The 17889-nt window shown below is 41.5% G+C and overlaps 1 protein-coding gene across 6 annotated transcripts in view; it reads left to right on the forward strand.

Moving 5' to 3' along the window:
• LOC131203806 (RING finger protein 122-like) overlaps positions 1-14896 on the forward strand; it is a 74167-nt gene extending 59271 nt beyond the window's left edge. Inside the window, exons 6-9 of one of the 6 annotated variants that reach the window (XM_058194430.1) lie at positions 139-184; positions 6865-6906; positions 9963-10045; positions 14151-14896. In XM_058194430.1, coding sequence (XP_058050413.1) covers positions 139-184; positions 6865-6906; positions 9963-10045; positions 14151-14280 — 301 coding nt within the window. In that variant the 3' untranslated portion in view covers positions 14281-14896. Of the gene's footprint in view, positions 1-138; positions 185-6864; positions 6907-9962; positions 10046-13902 lie in introns of those variants that run through there. The other 5 variants (XM_058194431.1, XM_058194433.1, XM_058194432.1 and 2 more) reach the window with 5 other exon arrangements.
• Positions 14897-17889: the final 2993 nt, after the last annotated feature.

Consider the following 17889-nt stretch of genomic DNA (forward strand, 5'->3'; position numbering starts at 1 on the left):
TCCATCTTTAGCAGCATGACAATGACAACAAAAGATTTTGTAATCCTGAGTTCAAAAAACAAGAACTACTCGTACATCAGGCAAATTGGAGATGTTCATTGATGATCACTAAAAATATTCCATTTTTTTTTTCTGCAGCAAACTTCGGCATCAAGCACAAAGTGAAAGATTTGGATACAAAGAGGTAAATGAGCAATTTAAGTCATTTTTCTTTTTTTTTTCTTTCAAGAGAAAGGCTTTGTTTACAAGTGGGTGAAGGAAGGAGCCTAAATGTCACCTTCCTGGCACATTGTAAGAGTTCTGTCTGTAATTTTGACATGCAAAAACCACTGCAAATTTGTGTTTAAAAACATTTGGATATTCTGATCTTCCTCATGCAACTGGTGCTTGGGATTTGTTTATTTGCTTGTTTATTTATATTCTGTCTTTATTGTTTTTATAAATAACTCAAGGTGGCAGATACCCACAATATTCCTCCCTTCTTCTCTTTTCCCCACAATAACCCTGTGGGTAAATTGGACTGAAAGAGAGTGGCCCAAATTCTTCCCTAAGGCAGGACTAAAACCCAGTCACCTGGTGATGGGCCCAAAGTCACGCAGCTGGCTTTCACACCTTAGGCAGGACTAGAACTCCGGCTGGCATAGATGGTTTCATGCTTTCTGAAACCTGCCCCCCTAGACTTTGCTCTAGACCATGCCAGCTATATACCCATCAGCACAAAGCCACCTATGCCAGCCTGATGTTATGGGGTTGCATATATACAGAAGTATCCTGCCCAGGCCCTTGCAAGACACATCAAAGCACATGAACTCTGGTGGAATAAACCAATAAACTCTATTTGAATAAACCAAATTTCTAAGAACTACTGATTGTAACTGCATTAGTGCTAATATATTAATCTGAAGCACTAAGCCCTGCCATTCAGTTGCCCTTTAATCTATCATATGTTGGAAACGCTGGAGCTTTTGTTGACCTGTTACAGAAAATGTATCTGATTCACTAGAGCAGTGGTGGCTAACCTTTTTGAGACCGCAACCCAAAACCCATATATTTATCTTGGAGTGCCAACATGGCAATTTACTGTACTTTTCGGAGTATAAGACGCACTTCCCCCCCCACAAGAGGGTGGAAATGTTGGTGCGTCTTACACACTGAATACAGCCATTTTTGGCTTCCTGAAGTCTCGCCTTGTGCGTCCCGTTTTTGTGAAAAACGGCCCCCTTTTTTGCAAAAACAGGGTGCACAGAGCCTTTGGGAGGCCTGCAGAGTGCTCCTGGGGGCTGGGGAGGGCAAACACTTTTTTTTCTTGCTTACCTCTTTGAAATCTTGGTGCATCTTATACACCGGTGCGTCTTACAGCCCAAAAAATACAGTAACCTGAATACTGAGGTTTTAGTTTAGAAAAAACAACTCATACGTGATTAATGTCTTTTCTCTGGGAAAAAACCACACAATAACAGCACTTTCAATGATAGAAAAAACTTTTTATTGAAATGTAAAACTTTGCATTTGGCATGCTTTTTATTAATGTGACTTTTGTTGTTGTATGCCTGCTGATAATTTTTCTAGCCTTGGCTCATAGTTTGTAAGTTTGAGAGCAACACATGCAGCACTCAGTTCATCTGTAAGTCTGTTTCTGTTGTCAGATTTGATATAATTCAAAGCTGAAAACAGCTGCTCACAAGCATAAGATGATCCAAACAAAGTAAGGAAAGCAATCCCAAGTGCTTTCATTGACTTAAACTTATATGGCAGAGAATTCCACACTTTAAGGATTTCATTTTCAGAAATACAAGTAACTGTGTCAGAACTAACTGTGCTGTCAGTTCTTTCTATCTTCTCAAGTGTTTCACACAGGTCACATAATTTATTTGTCCACATGGAGCTTTCTTGAAATTCCAGTAGCTCCATTTCCAGATTTTCTAAATCTAAACAATGTAAGCAGGAAAGATCAAGTTCTGCAAATTTGGCTTTATCTGGAGAAGTAAGAAAACCCAGGGTTGTCTTCATCTTACAGAACTGCAAAAACCTGTTATTAAAATTCACCTTTGCAGCTGCTACAATGCTAGAAAATTCCTTGTAGATTTCCTGATGGCTTGTAGGATTGTCTGCAAATACTGCAGAATTTTCTAAATGCATTTTTAGATTTGGAAAATATTTCAGCTGCCCACTTTCAATGTCTCTTTCAGTTTTCTCTCAAATGTTTTGATATCACAAAACATCCTTTCTGCTATTTTCCCAAAACCTTGTAGTTGTTTGTTCAGTACATTGAAGTGTACTGTAAAATCTGTAAAAAACATAAGGTTGGTAACCCAGGCCATATCAGTGAGCTGTGGATATTCCTGCCGTTTTTCATTCATAAACAGCCTAATTTCATCCAAGCAGGCTACAAATCTCTCCAGGACTCTTCCTCTGCTCAGCCACCGGACATTATTGTACATAAGTAAACAATTATACTGTGCCTGAACCTCTTCGAGAAGTTCTTGAAACTGTTGAAAATTCAGAGCACGAGCCATGATGAAATTCACCATTTTTGTGACATCTTTGAGGACATCTTCAAATTTTTTGCTGCTTTCCTTGGCACAAAGAGCTTCTTGGTATATAATGCAATGGAACTGAATGACTTTATGCTTTATTTCTTTAACAAACAACTGTATGAAACCAGATGTTGCCCCCACCATAGAAGGTGCCCCATCACTAGTAATTGAAACCACTTTTTCTGGTCTTACGTCTTGTGACAAAAAAGCCTCCACACAGCATTGTAGATATCTGTCCGTGGTGTTCTTTCAGGCAAAGACACCAGTTTCATCAGCTCTTCTCTCATGATGTCACCAACAGCATAACACAAAATTACCACTAGCCTTGCTTGATTATTTACATCTGTGCTTTCATCCAAGCACATGGAGTAACAGGCTGCCTTTTGTAAGTCAGTGGTAAGCTGCTGACCAACATCACTTGCCATGCGCTGGAAGCGATCTTTAACAGTATTTCTACTAAGTGGCACCTCAGAGATGCATTGCACAATTTTATCCCTGTTTAGGAAATCATGAAAAAGCGAATTACTCGCAGACTAAATGGCCGTTTTAATAATATCCCCATCAGAGAGGGGCTTGCCATGTTTTGCTAGGCACAGTGAAACTTAAAACTGGCAGTTGTCAGATGATTTGTTCTGGACAAGTAGCTGGAAAAACTAAGAGACTGGGAATGATAGTTCCTCACTTTCCCTGCAATAAACTCTTTTCTTTCAGTTGCACCAAGTTCAGCAACACGTTTGTGGTTTGTGTCAAAGTGTCGTCTGACACTTGATGTGCGACACACAACACTTTCATTGCACAAAGTACATAATGCTTTCCCACTGCGTTCAATCACTCCAAATGACTCTCTCCAGGCCTCTTGGAATGATCTTCCACTATCTGCTTTGAGTTTTTTCGATGTACTCATTTTTTGAGTATTCAAGACTTGGAGTCTAAAAAAACACAATTTTTTTTAAAAAATGAGGCATCTAATTCAAATTTATCCCTGTAACAAAAATAGCTAACACTATTAGTTAACACTAAAGAAATCCCCTGAATCAACCAATCTAGAGCAGTGATTCTCAGCTGGGGGTTCCTTTTGAATTTGCTGACCACCAGCGACTGGGAGAAAGCAATTTCACAGAGGAGGGATGGAGAGGGCTGTGGGATGAATTCACATCCACTCCCAGAGCCCCTTGGGATCAACCAGGACACCTGCAGCCCTCCCCTGCCTCCTCAGGGGTTGGAGCGTGGGGGGGGGGGATGCTTTGCAAGGAGCCACAAGGAGAGCTGAGAGCTGGTTTCTGTCTCACAAGTAAGATTTGGTCCAGAACCAATCCCAGCATGAAGGGGATTGTACTCCTTGTCTTTGCATTTTTACCAGGTAAGAAATTAAATTTCTGTTGATGTAAAAATAGCTCATAGCTCAACTTTCTAGACAACTATTATCATGTCTAAAAGCAAGATACTCTTCTCAATCTTTTGTCTGGACTACCATTTAATCCAGAGCCTTTTAATTCCAGAAGTCCAGGTTTAAAGAATGGACTTCTGGAATTAAAGCTCCATTTTTTAGCTAAAACTTAATTCATACCTGTTAGTTTTGCCTTAAACAAATAGCTTTGAGCAGTATGAACGATTGACAGTGTGATCCTCCAAAAGTCTGAAAAATATATTGATTTTTCTTTGGCATTTAAACTAGATAACCAATGTAAAAAAGTGCATTAAGGAAGGACTGGAAAGCCAATTCATACTGAACTGTATTGGGTTTTTTGTCGTTATTTGAATAAAATGAAAAGAAATCAAACAGTGGTACCTAGTGCAGAAAAAGAGATGAAATAATGCATCATTCTCAACATTTGAATTCTCTACTCTTAAAATATCTAGAAATTATTATGGTTAAGTGAGTTCTGCCCCATTTTATGATTTTTCTTGCCATAGTTGTTAGGTAAAGCATTGCAGTTGTTAAGTTAGTAACTCAGTTGTTAAGTGAATCTGGTTTCCCAATTGACTCTGCTTATCAGAAATTTGCAAAAATTGATCACATGATCACATGATCATGATCATGTAAGTCACTTTTTTCAGTGCTCTTCTAACTTTGAATAGTTACTAAATGAACTGTTGTAAACTGAGAACTACCCATAAAGTAATGACTGATGTCCACCTAATATTTTCACCTCTGCAGATTCTCAAAGATTTCTGAGACCAGTGTTGAATACTTAAATTTCAGTAGTAACCAATCCCAATCTTAAAATGAGTTTAGAATCAGTGGGAGTCACTGATAACAATGAACTATTAGCTAGCTACTGAAAATGAGACCAGTTCTGTCTCTCTTTTCCTTCTGTCCAAGTTTTGCAAGAACTTTTTCCAGGCATATGTTTTATTCCACAGTTTACAAACCATTATTGTTGGGGAAAAATTGTTCTTCCAAGCAATTCTAAAAGACACTCTCAGAATGACTCTGCTCTGAGCCCCACTTAAAAAACATTCCCCCCCCCACTCTAACACCTGAGGAGGCAGGGGTGGGCTGCAGATGTGTAGTAAGTCCTCCTGCATGAGAAGGGGGTTGCTAGATGACCTCCAAGGTCCCTTCCAACTCTGTTACTGATATTGGCCCTGGCGGAACGGCGGTGGCAGCAATGACGGCAATGTTCCCCCACCACCATGGCAGCCTGTCTTGATATCCTCGGCAGGGGGGCGGCAGGCCTGGCTGGCTGCGCACTAGCCACCCCGGGAAGGCCTCTCAGCAAAGCTCCCGATTTCTCCGAATGCCTTTTTCTTACCGTTGTAAGGGGACGGCTGCAGTGCGCAAATTTCAACAGCTCTTGCAGCAGCGCCTGCACCGCTTGCTTGGAGCTGGTTTGGAAAGTGAAAAAACGCAGCCGAATTAGGTGGGACACGCCCCACCCAGATCCCTCCAAACGGGTCTCCCTATGGTAGCCTCCCCGCTGAAAAACTTCCTGCTTCTCCTCTACCTGCATGCTGTTACCGGCTTTGCACACACACCCATCCTAATACCAACAAGACGCCGCTGGAAACAGCATGCAGCTAGAGGAGAAGCAGGAAAGCTTTTCAGCAGGGAGGCTACCGTAGGGAGACCTGTTTGGAGGGATCTGGGTGGGGCGTGTCCCACCTAATTTGTCTGTGATTTTTCACTTTCCAAACCAGCTCCAAGCAAGCGGTGCAGACGGCGCCACAAGAGCTGTTGAAGTTTGCACACCGCAGCCCATCCCCTTACAATGGTAAGAAAAAGGCATTCGGAGAAGTCGGGAGTTTTGCCGAGAGGCCTTCTCGGGGTGGCTAGTATGCGGCCAGCCAAGCTGCTGGCCCTCCCTCCCGGCCTCCCCCCTCCATGGCAACACACCTCGATCCTGGGCAGCACCCTGCCACGCACACATCCAGGCCTCCCCCTCCCCCCGCAGCCCACCTGAAACTTACCAAAAATTAAGACGGTGACGGCAATCAAATGGGCAAGGAGCAGAGCAGCTGGGCCTGGGCCTCATGGTGATAGGAAGCAGAGAGAAATAAGAGAGCAGCCAACAGTCCAGCCTTGCAGGCGTTGTAAGGGGAGCTGCCCGGTAGGCATGCACACACCGGGAAACAAACTTTCAATTTCTGGTGCACGCATGAGCACTGGCTAGCTAGTCTGATATCTGAGCTTCAGGTTGCGAACCCAGAAGACGAATGGCCAATGCTGCGCGTGCCAGGCAACTTGGCTCCGCGTGCCAGCTGTGGCACGCGTGCCATAGGTTCACCATCACGGCACTAGAGTATGTTTACATTTAGAAACTGAGACTACCTAGTTAGGATCTCTTTCGCATGGTCTCTTTCTCCCCCTCCCCCAATCTGCTGCTTTCCAGACATGGTAGGATTACAACTCCTGGAATTACCAAACTGATATTGACTATGCAGAAATGATTAAATACCATTTAAAATTTAAAATGCCAATAAAATTATCTTGCTAGATTGGAAAAAAAAATATGCATCCTTTTTGGGGAGTGAGCAATTATCCTGCAAATAGCTATGCTGCAAAACAGAGCATTAATAATAAATTTCAAATAATGTGAGGAAATGATCAAAATGATGCGCTATGCACGAGGGAGGGCAGGAAGGCTTGAGAAGTGAGAAACTCTACTAGTGTAAATAATGCAAATATAAAGAATTGTATAGGCTGGACCAGATCTCCCCAACTCAGAAAGTCTGTCCGTGGTTGTGCTGTGGTTTCTGCATCAATTAATATTGTTGCTGTTTAGCAACTGCTGCTGTTTGTCTTTGCAATGTTCAATGGAATTGACTGCTTTGGTCATTCAGCAGCAGTGCTCTGATACTAATCTACTGCCTGCCTTCCTTCCAGGTGGTTTTGAAAGGTGATGCCAGAAAGCTAAACTTACATGGGGTGAGTAAACCCACTGATGAGTCAAAAGAGTTGATTTCTCAGCAAAAATGAAAGCAAGATATCCTTTCATGTATTTATAGTTTGAACATGTATATGTGTGGTTATGCAAATATATATCTGCAGGAGAAAGGTTTGTTGTAGGTTAGCTTGGGATTCTGTCCTGACTGTTCAATATTTTTATAAATGTGATTAAGAGAGAGAGGGGATGTTTAGAAAATCTGCAGATAACCCAAAGTTGGGGATGATTGTTAACATTTCATAAAACTGGTTCAAAATGATTTTAATAAAGTTTAATTTTGAGTCCTTTCCAGTAAAATTTAGTTCAGTGGTGAGAAATGTATGATGCCACACTTAAATAGGAAAAAATGAGATGTGCAGGTATAAAATAGATGGTACTTGGCTCAACATAACCCCATTTATAGCTGTTTGCAATATGCAGGGTGAAATGAAAAGTATTTTACAACATGCTGAAAACTAGCACACGCTTCCAGGTTTTTTTGGCAGGGAGGAGGATGCACCATAGCATACAATGGGTTCATTTAATGACCACGGAATTCATGCTTACAGCTGCCCCATTCACTTAACAAATACTGCAAAAAACATAATGGTAGTAACATTTTGCTACTGTTATGATTTACAACCATAATATGCAAGTTCCATTAGATCAAAACTCGAGGGCTATCTATGCAGTGAGATCCATATATGGAGGACTTTCCTGATTGTTAAGCAGCATGGGTATTCCATCACTCTGAATTTGAAACAATAGTTGGACAGACATTTGTTGGGGATCGTCTGAAAATTCCTGATCTGGACAGAGGGTTGGACTAGAAGACCTTCAAAACTGCTTCCAATGATATGATTTTATCATTCCATTTAATGATCAGCTAACAAAAACAAAATCCACAGAAGAAAACAAAAGAGGAGGAAACCCAATATGACAATATAGTTGAATGGAGAATTGTATATACTATACCATATTTTTCACAATATAAGACGCTCCGGACCACCTAGCTTTTGGGGAGGAAAACAAGAAAAAAAAAAACCTGCCTCTGCCTCCCACCAATTTGCCTTCTTACAGCAAACAGCAAGATCAGCTTCATTACAACCTGATTTAGCACAAGCAGTTGATTGTTAGTTGGATCAGCTTCCCAGAATACTGCCAATCAGCTGTTCCAGGCTGCGTGGATTACCGCCCATCACCGCCACCTATTACTGCCTCCGTATGCCCCATTTTTGGCCTCTGCACACCCTATTTTTGGCCTCTGCGCATCCTGTTTTTGGTGTGTTCCAGACCGCTGTTCAGTGGTGATAGGCACTGGCAGCGGCAGCAATCCCTGCCGCCTGGAACGGAAAGCGTGGAGGCCGAAAACAGGACACACGGAGGCCGAAAATGGGGCATGTGGAGGCGGCGATAGCTGGTGGCACCTATGGGCAGTGATGGCAGTGATGGGCAGCGGCAATCCCTGTAGCCTGAAACAGCTAAACATTGGTATTCTGGGAGGCGAATCCAACTGCCAATCAGCTGCTTGTGTTAAATCAGGCTGTGTAGACCAGGCTGTTTGCTGTTTGCTGTAAGGAGGCAAATTGCTGGGAGGCAGAGGCCGAAGGGTGGGGGCCAGCAGGTGGGTGGGGCTTTGGCAACATTTGCTCTATAAGATACACAGATATTTCCACCCACTTTTGGAGGGGAAGTGCATCTTATAGACCGAAAGATACGGTAGTTGAGTGTAGAATTGACAAAAGGTCAAATCTTGGCATCTCTAGCTTAAAAGATCAGAAAACTCAGGGTCAGGCAGATTATACCCAGGGAATATGTATTATTCCTTTACGAGGTATCTGAGTCTGTTGCAAGAAACAGGTTATCTGAACAGCCTGTTTAATCTGGTTATTGAATTAACCTATTTTCCAGTTTTCCCAATACATTCTAATAGAATACACTAAGTTGCAAAAATCGTAATCAAGGTTAACGCTTATCAGGCTTAAATGTTGTACAAATAGAGCTACTGCTTCTTCGCCTGAAAAGTTTAGGTAAACACAAGCCTTAAAGGATTCTGAACTCTGAAACTGAATGCCTCTTATTGTCTTTCCAAACAAAAATTATCTTCTGATGACCCATAAAAGCAGCATAACTTAGGAGAGATTCATATTATTACCACTATTGTTGAAATCAGAAATCTTCGACAATCCACTGCAAATTACTTTAGATTTGTATGCCTTAATCTATCTTTGAGATAAATGATAAGGAAAATCTTTTCGAGAAACTTTCAAGAACTGTTGTGTGCTGGAATCCACTAGCCTTCTTCAACTATCCATGTTGGAACTACCATGTCCAGAATACCCAACCAACCCAACCAAGCTAGTTAGAAATTCTAGATATGCAGAACCCATAAATCTAGAAGACATTAACTGGGGAAGACTGGATTAGATAATGCTGATAGACCCATAATCAAATATGATACAAAACAATTCTCCAGAACTATTTGGGCTATAACAGATGTTCTCTCAGATCTATACAACCCCACATTCTCAGAAGGGTTTATATACTGCAAAGATAGTTTCTGGATTGTGGAAGGTTCATTTGTAGACCAATGCTATTGAATAAGCCCAGATACATGCTGATCTGCCTCGATATCCAAGGAACCTTGAACCACGAGCTAAGTAATTTTGCATCCAATAAATCATTATTAGAAGCAAATGACTGGGCAGAACTTTGCCTCTTGAACCCTTCCATTCTAAGCTTTTCCTTCTATTTCCCACCAAAAGTATTGATCTGTCCCCCAAAAATCAGACATAGTTTGCTGTGGAATCTACAACAGGTAAGCATGCATAATTCCTGCTTTGAGGGGTCTTTCCCTCAAGTGAGTGCTTTCTATGTTATGTTATGACTAGCACAGATGATGTTACCTAGTTTGGGTAATGAAACGTCTACAAGCTCAGAGAGTACCAAGGAGCCCTCCCTTTCAACCCTGAGCTACAGATACTGAGAATTTCTTTATTGATGTTTTGTGATGCTTTGTGATGTTTGCCCATTCTCTCCTCCACCTCTTTCTCTGCAGCAGACTTGTGCCGTCTGCCTGGAAGACTTTAAAGTGAAAGATGAACTGGGAGTGTTGCCATGCCAACATGCCTTCCACAGAAAGTGAGTAGATGCCAAGGACAGCCCCAAAAAGCTGCCTTGTGCCTCTTGTCTTGGCGAGTAGCCACAATATTCATTCAGCATCCAGCATGCCCGTGGTGGTGAAGAGGAGGTGGGCGCCCAGGATGATAAAGAGGGAAGCTATTTGTTGTATTTTGAGATATTTGAGCCAAGGGACAGCAAATGGGGAAGGAGTTTAAGCAAAGACCTGAATTAAAAGGATAAAAACCTATCAGAGCTAATTAATCACACTTGGAAATTGTGCCAGGATGCTGTAGCCAAGAGCCTGAAGCAAACAGCGAAGCCAAGAACATCTAGGCCTAGGCTTATTTTGTCTTGCGAGTTCATTTGATTGTGGGGGAGGCGTTTAGACTCCACTTCAAAGTGGGAAAGATGGGTGAGTTGGATCAGAAACGAAGAAAACAAATGGTGGTTCTAAGGCGGTGGGAGGGGAACATTAATTTTCCCAAGCAGTCAAATGAGAAATTGGGACTGTTGTGGAGTGCCAACCAATAGGGTTGTAAAGGTGCGTAGGCATGCATGCACATATATACATTTTTTTTAAAAGTAGCTGTTGCCTTCAAAATAAAAGCAATCCACACAGGCCAGGCAGGGACCGTCAAAGGGCCAGATTTGGCCCGGGGGCCATAAAATGCCCAGATCAGTTCTAAGGGAATGCAAATCTAGTGAAGGATACACATCTCTGCATCAGGACAGGTCTGTGTTTTGGAGATATCCAGCAGATCTGATTTAGAAGCAATATTTTTAGAGTGAAATATTTATGGAGATTATCAGTCATCCAGGTCATGGTTGTCCCAAAGGTGCTTTTTCAAAAGGCAACTGGACTTTGTTTTTCCTTTTTTTTTAAAAAAAAGTTTTTTTTATTTTATAGACAAATAAACATATAGTACATAATCAATCATTCAGTGTATTACTTGAGTACATCTTTTGTGTCTTCTTCCTACTCCTCCACTATCATATCTTAATATTATCATTTCATTTATTATAACATTTCTCCCACATTTCTTGCTTTTCTATTAATACATTTATCTACCTTCTTTCTCTTCTTTCTTCTTCACTCATATCATATCATTACATTATCCTATATATATCTCTTCTCTAACCACTGATAAAATTGTCCCCATATCTTAAAATATTCCGATTCCTCTCTTTAATTGTCAAAGTCATTCTATTTATTTCTGCACAGTCCATAATTTTCTTAGTTACTTCTCCCTCTGTAGGGATTGTCTCTGCTTCCATCTTTGCGCAAATACTATCCTTGCTGCAGTTATGACATGTATAATCAAATATGTATTTTCTTTACTAAATTTCTCTGGTAAGATACCCAATAGGAACAGTTCAGGTTTTAAATCCATATGTTGTTGCATCATTTCTTCTAACCATGTTTTAATTTTAATCCAATAATTTTTCGCTTCTGGACACGTCCACCACATATGATAATACGATCCTGGTGTCTGTTGGCATTTCCAACATTTAGCTGATTTATCTTTAAACATTTTTGCCAATTTTTCAGGTGGCATGTGCCATCTGTAAAACATTTTATATTGATTCTCCTTATATGCTGTGGACATTGTTAATTTATAATTCCTTTCAACTTTGTTTTTCCTTGAAAATGTGCTTTTCATCCAAGAAGCTTCTTCAGTTCTAACTGAATGGTAGAGAATGGAAGGATTTATTACAGTCATCACTTGAGGTTTATCTGTGTCCTTAGGGTCACAGATTTAGGGTGAAATAATCCTGTTATTTTACTTTGGTTCCCCAGTTCTTCTTCGTAACACAACTCAAAGTGATTCAGACAGAGTTGTTCAGATGTTTCCCATCTTAACACATATCAGGCTCAAATATGCTTAGCTTTTATTATTGGTAAGATCAGATGTTCTCCCTGACATCCATGCTACTGACAATAACAGCTGGGGAAGGGGCTTTTCAGTTCATACTTCATCTGAAACCAGCATGGATGGCTGTTGCTTTCAGCTTACCTGGTTTCACACAAAAGTCCAGATATAGAAGATTTAACCGGAGTATGTCCACGTATTATAATAAATCTTGTTCCTGTATCTCTTGTTAAAAAGGAACAGAAAGTTGGGTAATTGCTGGGCTAAAGGCCAGTTGAGTTACAAATTCATTTTAGTGATCTGTCTTCCTTCCTTCCTTCCTTCCTTCCTTCCTTCCTTCCTTCCTTCCTATAACCAAGTACGGACATGTCCCAATCAAAAGTAAAAACATCATAAAAATCATAACAAAACTATAAAACTAAGCACACTAAAAGCAACAAAAATCTGATGTCAAGCCATACCTTCTCTTATCCCAGCCCTTTGGGGGGAAAGCCAGGTCTTCAAAGCTTTATTTATCTTGTCCACTTTCTCACCTTAAGTCCTTATTCCTTTCTCATATGCAGTCCCAAAGAATGTGGGGTGGAATTTTTCCCCAAGGATGTAACAGACTTGTCACTGGAATTCCAGCATCTGCTGCACTGGAAAAACCTAAGAGTTAAATTATAGCAGGTTTCCTGAACAATTTTTTCTGACTATAGCCAAGCTGGGCCTATTTTTTCAGAAATTTTCTATGTTCCAACTGGGAAACCTTAGTTATGTGCAGCTGCCCTACATGGAGCCACTAGCATTGTGGTTTGAAATACGTTTAACCAAAATTTAAATCTTATGATTAGTTTGTTATTAGTCCTGCTAGGCCGAAAGACCTTTAAGTACATTTCCTTTTTGGACTGAAAACCCTGTCCCTAATTCAATATGCATGTGCAAAGGTGGCTGTTTCAGTTATCTGTCTGACCAATTTTTACGTAAGGCTTCTCAGCCCTTTGAAATATGCCACATCAGAGAAAGACCACAAGGAGTATTAGAAATCTATTTTATTGTTAGATGTCACAATCAAATCTTGAAGACTGACAGAATTTCCTTTCGCCTTTCTTGTATTAAAGAGAATCAAGATGGGGATATCTTGAATTTATTTCTCATCCACTTCTTTCCCAGGACGAAAGTTACTCAATTGTTCTTGCATTCCATCTACAAAGTTAGCTTCATATTTCTCAGGAGGGCTGCAGTATGTGGTTCCCTGTACTCTCTGCACTGATGATGTTACCTAGTTTGGTAAAGAAATGCCTGCAAGAAAATAACCAAGCTCAGTGAGCACCAAGGACCATCCCTCCCCATAATCTCTTAATGTAAAAAATATAGCTAAATAAATCCTTAACTTCTAGAAATCATCTGATCAAATTAATAAGATTTTTACATTTTGCTGACTGCACAGATTTTCTTTGCTAAAAAAGCAAATATTGAATTGCTATTCATCTTAAAGTAAATATGTTTTGAGATGTTCAGAACATTTGAATACACTTTTTCTGGGATAGTAATATAAGGAAGAGACAATAAAATGGTAACATTAGATTCTGTGTACAGCTATTTAATGATGCTGGGTAAATCTAATCTAACCTGTAAATTGGCTTCCAAAACTTGAGGCTTAGAAAATTGTAATGCAACATATTTGAGAGCAGGAAATTAAATAAAACTGCTGCAAATTAAAAAAGAAAGAAAAAATACTCTATAAATACAGTACCCTCATAATTTAGCCCTTCAGCCAAAATAAGGTATGTTAATGTATCACCACGAGCAATGTATCTTTAAGATGGGCATGAGCATTTCAGTGGGAAGTGGCTCAACATCAGTTGGCCCAGGAAAGGGAGGGTAAAATTGGGAAGGGATGCTGATCAGAAAGGAAATGCTGCTTTAGGGTCTTCTCAGATTGTCATAATCAAGCTTTTAGATCTGTATTTTCAAATTATACCCCTCCATCTCTTGACACTCCCACCCCCATTTTGTATGCAGGTGCCTTGTGAAATGGCTAGAAGTTCGATGTGTTTGTCCCATGTGCAATAAACCTATAGGCGGTCCCTCAGAGCCTCATCAGAACATTGGAATTCTCCTGGATGAACTAGTGTGACAATCCTCCTGCCCATGTCCCCCACCCCAAAGAGCCTTTATTGACACTGATTATTGCCTTGGGATTGTGGACTTCAACAAGCAGTCACAGTCTGAGATTGTTTCCAAGTGGATGTTTATCTTAACCTTCTTAGAAGGCGGTGTGGACCATTCCGAGTGCCAAGATGGAAAGCAAGCTGGCCTTGTTCTCCATCTACCATCTGGGAGCCATTTCTGGGGAAGGCTGATCAGAAGTGCATGGGAATCTCTATTTCGGATGACTAACCAACGAAGGATTTGAAACAAGAATGTCTGAACTTTCCCAGGATGACCCTGGTGAACAATTGAACTTTAGCACCAGGTTTCCGCAACTGGTTGTTGTGATGCCAATTGTGAGATCAACGTCTTCCCTTTTTCTAGGACTTGCTGGTCAGAATCCGCAGATGATGATATAACCTCTCTGATTTCTAATTAGTACTTTTCTTTTTATAGTAAGTCAGCTCCTGCCATTTGGGCTATCTTGATTTCTGCTCCTTGGGGATCCCTTCTGCAATTTGAAAACAAGAGCTATTGCTGACTTTGGCTACATCCTTCTGTGCAAAATCTACAGTGTTTACATAAGACTTAAGCAGAAAGCCTCCCCGCAGGCTGTAGAAGGGCATCAGTCAGCTAACACCATCAACCCAGCAGAGCTGCAGATAGCCCATTTTCTCCAAATTGTGGAGAAAAGGAACCATGTTGTGGCATTTGGGTCACCCATATAGGTGGCAAAGTGACGAAGGTAGGGGCATGAAAACTTCTCTTAGCTTTCAGATAAGTGGGACTATTTTCGTAAGTGGCCTTTTAAACTTTTTTTGCCTATTCTGTCCTTGTATAGAAAAATAAAAGTACTTTCTCTGAAACTGGATTTTTTTCCCTTTTGATTATGTGTTTGCATCATGACTTAGCAGGAAGGAGGGATGAAGGCAACACATTACATTAAAGGGTTATTGAAACATTGTATCATTTCCCCCCAACACACATGAATGCACCTACTAGGACTACACAAAGGTTCAGATATGATACCAAGAAGATACTCTGGAGCAGGGGTCCCCAACCTTTTGGACCTCAGGGACCACCAAGTTCATAATTTTAAATCCCGCGGACCACTAATACGAATCCAGTGCACCGCTTGCTGAAGCATCTGGACTCCCAGTGATGGGATGGAGTCCTTCAGGCACTCTCCCTCCTCTCTTTCTCTCTCTCCCCCTTTCTTTTTCATTCTCTGTCTCTCTTATTCTTTCTCTCTCTCATTCTCTCTCTTTCTCTGTCTCTCTCATTCTGATTCTCTCTCTCGTTCTCATTCTTTCTCATTCTCATTCTTTCTTTCATTCTCTTTCTCTCTCTCCCCTCCGTTTCTCTCTCTCCCCCTCTCGCACTCTCTCTCTCTCTCTCTGATTCTCTCTTTTTCATTCCGTCTCTTTCTCTCTTTCATTCTGTCTCCTTCTCTCTCCTTTCATTCTTTCTCTCTCCCCCCTCTCTCCCACTCATTCTCTCTCATATTCCCTCTGTCTCTTTTTCTCTCTCATTCTCTCTTTCATTCTCTTTCTCTTTCATTCTCTTTCATTCTGTATCCTTCTCTTTCTCTGCCCCGTCTCTTTCTCTCTCTCCACCCTCTCTCCTCTTTCTCTCTCCCCCACTCTTTCTCTCATTCTCTCTCTCTCTCTCTCTCTCCCCCTCTCTCTCCCATTCATTCTCTCTTATATTCCTTCTCTCGGCTAGCTCAGCCACAGTTGTATCAGACGCCATGAGAAGAAACAAGCCAACTTGGTTTTCTTTTCCAACAGTGACTTCATTTATTGGGTCTGCTACAAACCAGGTATCAGTAATAGTCGAAGTCTCTGTACAAAGTCAATGCTGGGAGCTTCTGCCTCAGCCCCTTTTAAACATCCCGCGCTGCTCCTCCGTTGATTGGATGCCCGGCCGCGCTCTCCCTCCTCGTCTGACAGCCTCAGCTGCCACATCATCTGCCAAATCCCAGAACTAAAGCAGCTCTTTGTGACACCCAGCCCTCATCTCCTTCTATTCCGGCCACCAGTGTGATGATTCCCCCCCCCCTGCTTCCCAAACACAGATCCCTGCAGCCCTCGAACAAGTCCTCGATAATTCATCCTTTTGGATTTTTAATTGGGGCTGCTCCCAGGATCCAGCTCCCTGTAACATCATGTGTCGAGCCAGAGCTAGGCTCGACAGCCGGCCCCGCTACCAGGAGCTCACCTGCAATACATAAACAGAATGTTAATTGTTTTCAGTGGGCCCTGGCTTATGTGGATATTGTTTATGGAACCGCCTTAACAGCTTAGGAGCGTCAATATTATGTTCCTCCACCTAGGACGAGTCTTCGTAGGGATACCCCTTCCACCTGACAAGATATTTTAGTTTTCCCTTTGCCACCTTTGATTCAAGAATCTCAGCTATTTCATACTGGTCCCCTGGTTACCAGTCCAGGTAGTTTTGTAGGTTCCCCCTCCACCACAGGTTTAAGTAAACTACAATGGAACACTGGATGTATTTTTCCTAAGAGTGGAGGGAGTTTCAGCATAACAGTCACAGGGTTGATAACTTTGATTATCGTAAATGGTCCTAGATATTTAGGCCCTAATTTCTTGTACAGCAGTCTTAATTTAATATATTTGGTAGACAAATAGACACGATCTGCTACCCAGAAAGGCTTGGTTTCCCTCCTTCTCTTGTCTGTTTGTGTTTTGTATTCTGTAGCAGCCTTTTGAAGCGCTTGTTTTACATGAGGCCAGATATCTCGGATCTTTTCGGCCCATCCACTACAAGATATTTGATCCCGCCCCTGGGGGTCTAATTCTGGTATAGCGTTGAATTCCTTCCCCATCACTGTTTGGAAAGGAGTGAATGGAAAGGAATGAGATCAGACTAATCCGATTGCTGATGTTACATAACTTCGTAAGTAGTGTTCTATCATCGCATTTGTTCTGTCAGCAGCCCCGTTAATACTGGGGTGGAATGCTGAACTTAGTCCCTGAGATGAATCGATGAGCCTAATAAAGTTCCTCCAAAAATTTGTGCACTGAACTGCACTCCCCTATCTGATATTATTCAGTTCGGTACCCCATGTAACCCCATGTAACCAATAAATGTGTTGTATTCATGCTAACCACCGTGCTGATGGTAACCCCTTACAGGGTACAAAATGTGCCTGCTTAGACAATAGGTCTACCACAGTCCAGATTACCGTGTAGCCCTGACTCTCCGGGAGGTCGACTATGAAATCCATTGCTATTTCATCCCATGGCATCCCGGGGTTGGCTACTGACTGTAGTAAACCTAGAGGCTTTCTGGGGTTTGGTTTAGTCATAGCACATGTCCTACACTTCCTAGTATATTTCTTAACGTCTCTACGCATGCCAGGCCACCAAAATTGCCGTCTTGCCAGAAATAATGTTTTAAGAAAGGGCCTGCCGATTTAACATAGTGACATCTCTGTAAAACATCGAGACATATATCCTTTGGAATATATAGTTTATCCCCTTTCCAGGCAAGACCATCTTTAATTGATACTAGGGCTTTATTGTCCTGTAGCCAGGTGTCGGTGGCTAGCACCTGTCAGACTTTCTCATACCAAAGATTTCCTGGCTGAGTCTGCTGTATTTCACCAACTGACTAGCTAGCTGGTATCACGGCCTGTATTACCTCCTCCCTTTTACTATTATACTGTGGCATGCGTGACAGTGCATCCACTACGAAATTTCTACCTGAAGGTACATACTTTAGGGTGAATTTGAACCTCCTAAAATATTGTGCCCAAGGCACCTGTTTGGACGATAATTTTCTGGGATTTTGCAATGCTTCCAAATTTCGATTATCTGTCCAGACGTCAAATGG

Source organism: Ahaetulla prasina, chromosome 9 (genome assembly GCF_028640845.1).
Source record: "Ahaetulla prasina isolate Xishuangbanna chromosome 9, ASM2864084v1, whole genome shotgun sequence".
Classification (NCBI taxonomy): Eukaryota; Metazoa; Chordata; class Lepidosauria; order Squamata; family Colubridae; genus Ahaetulla; species Ahaetulla prasina.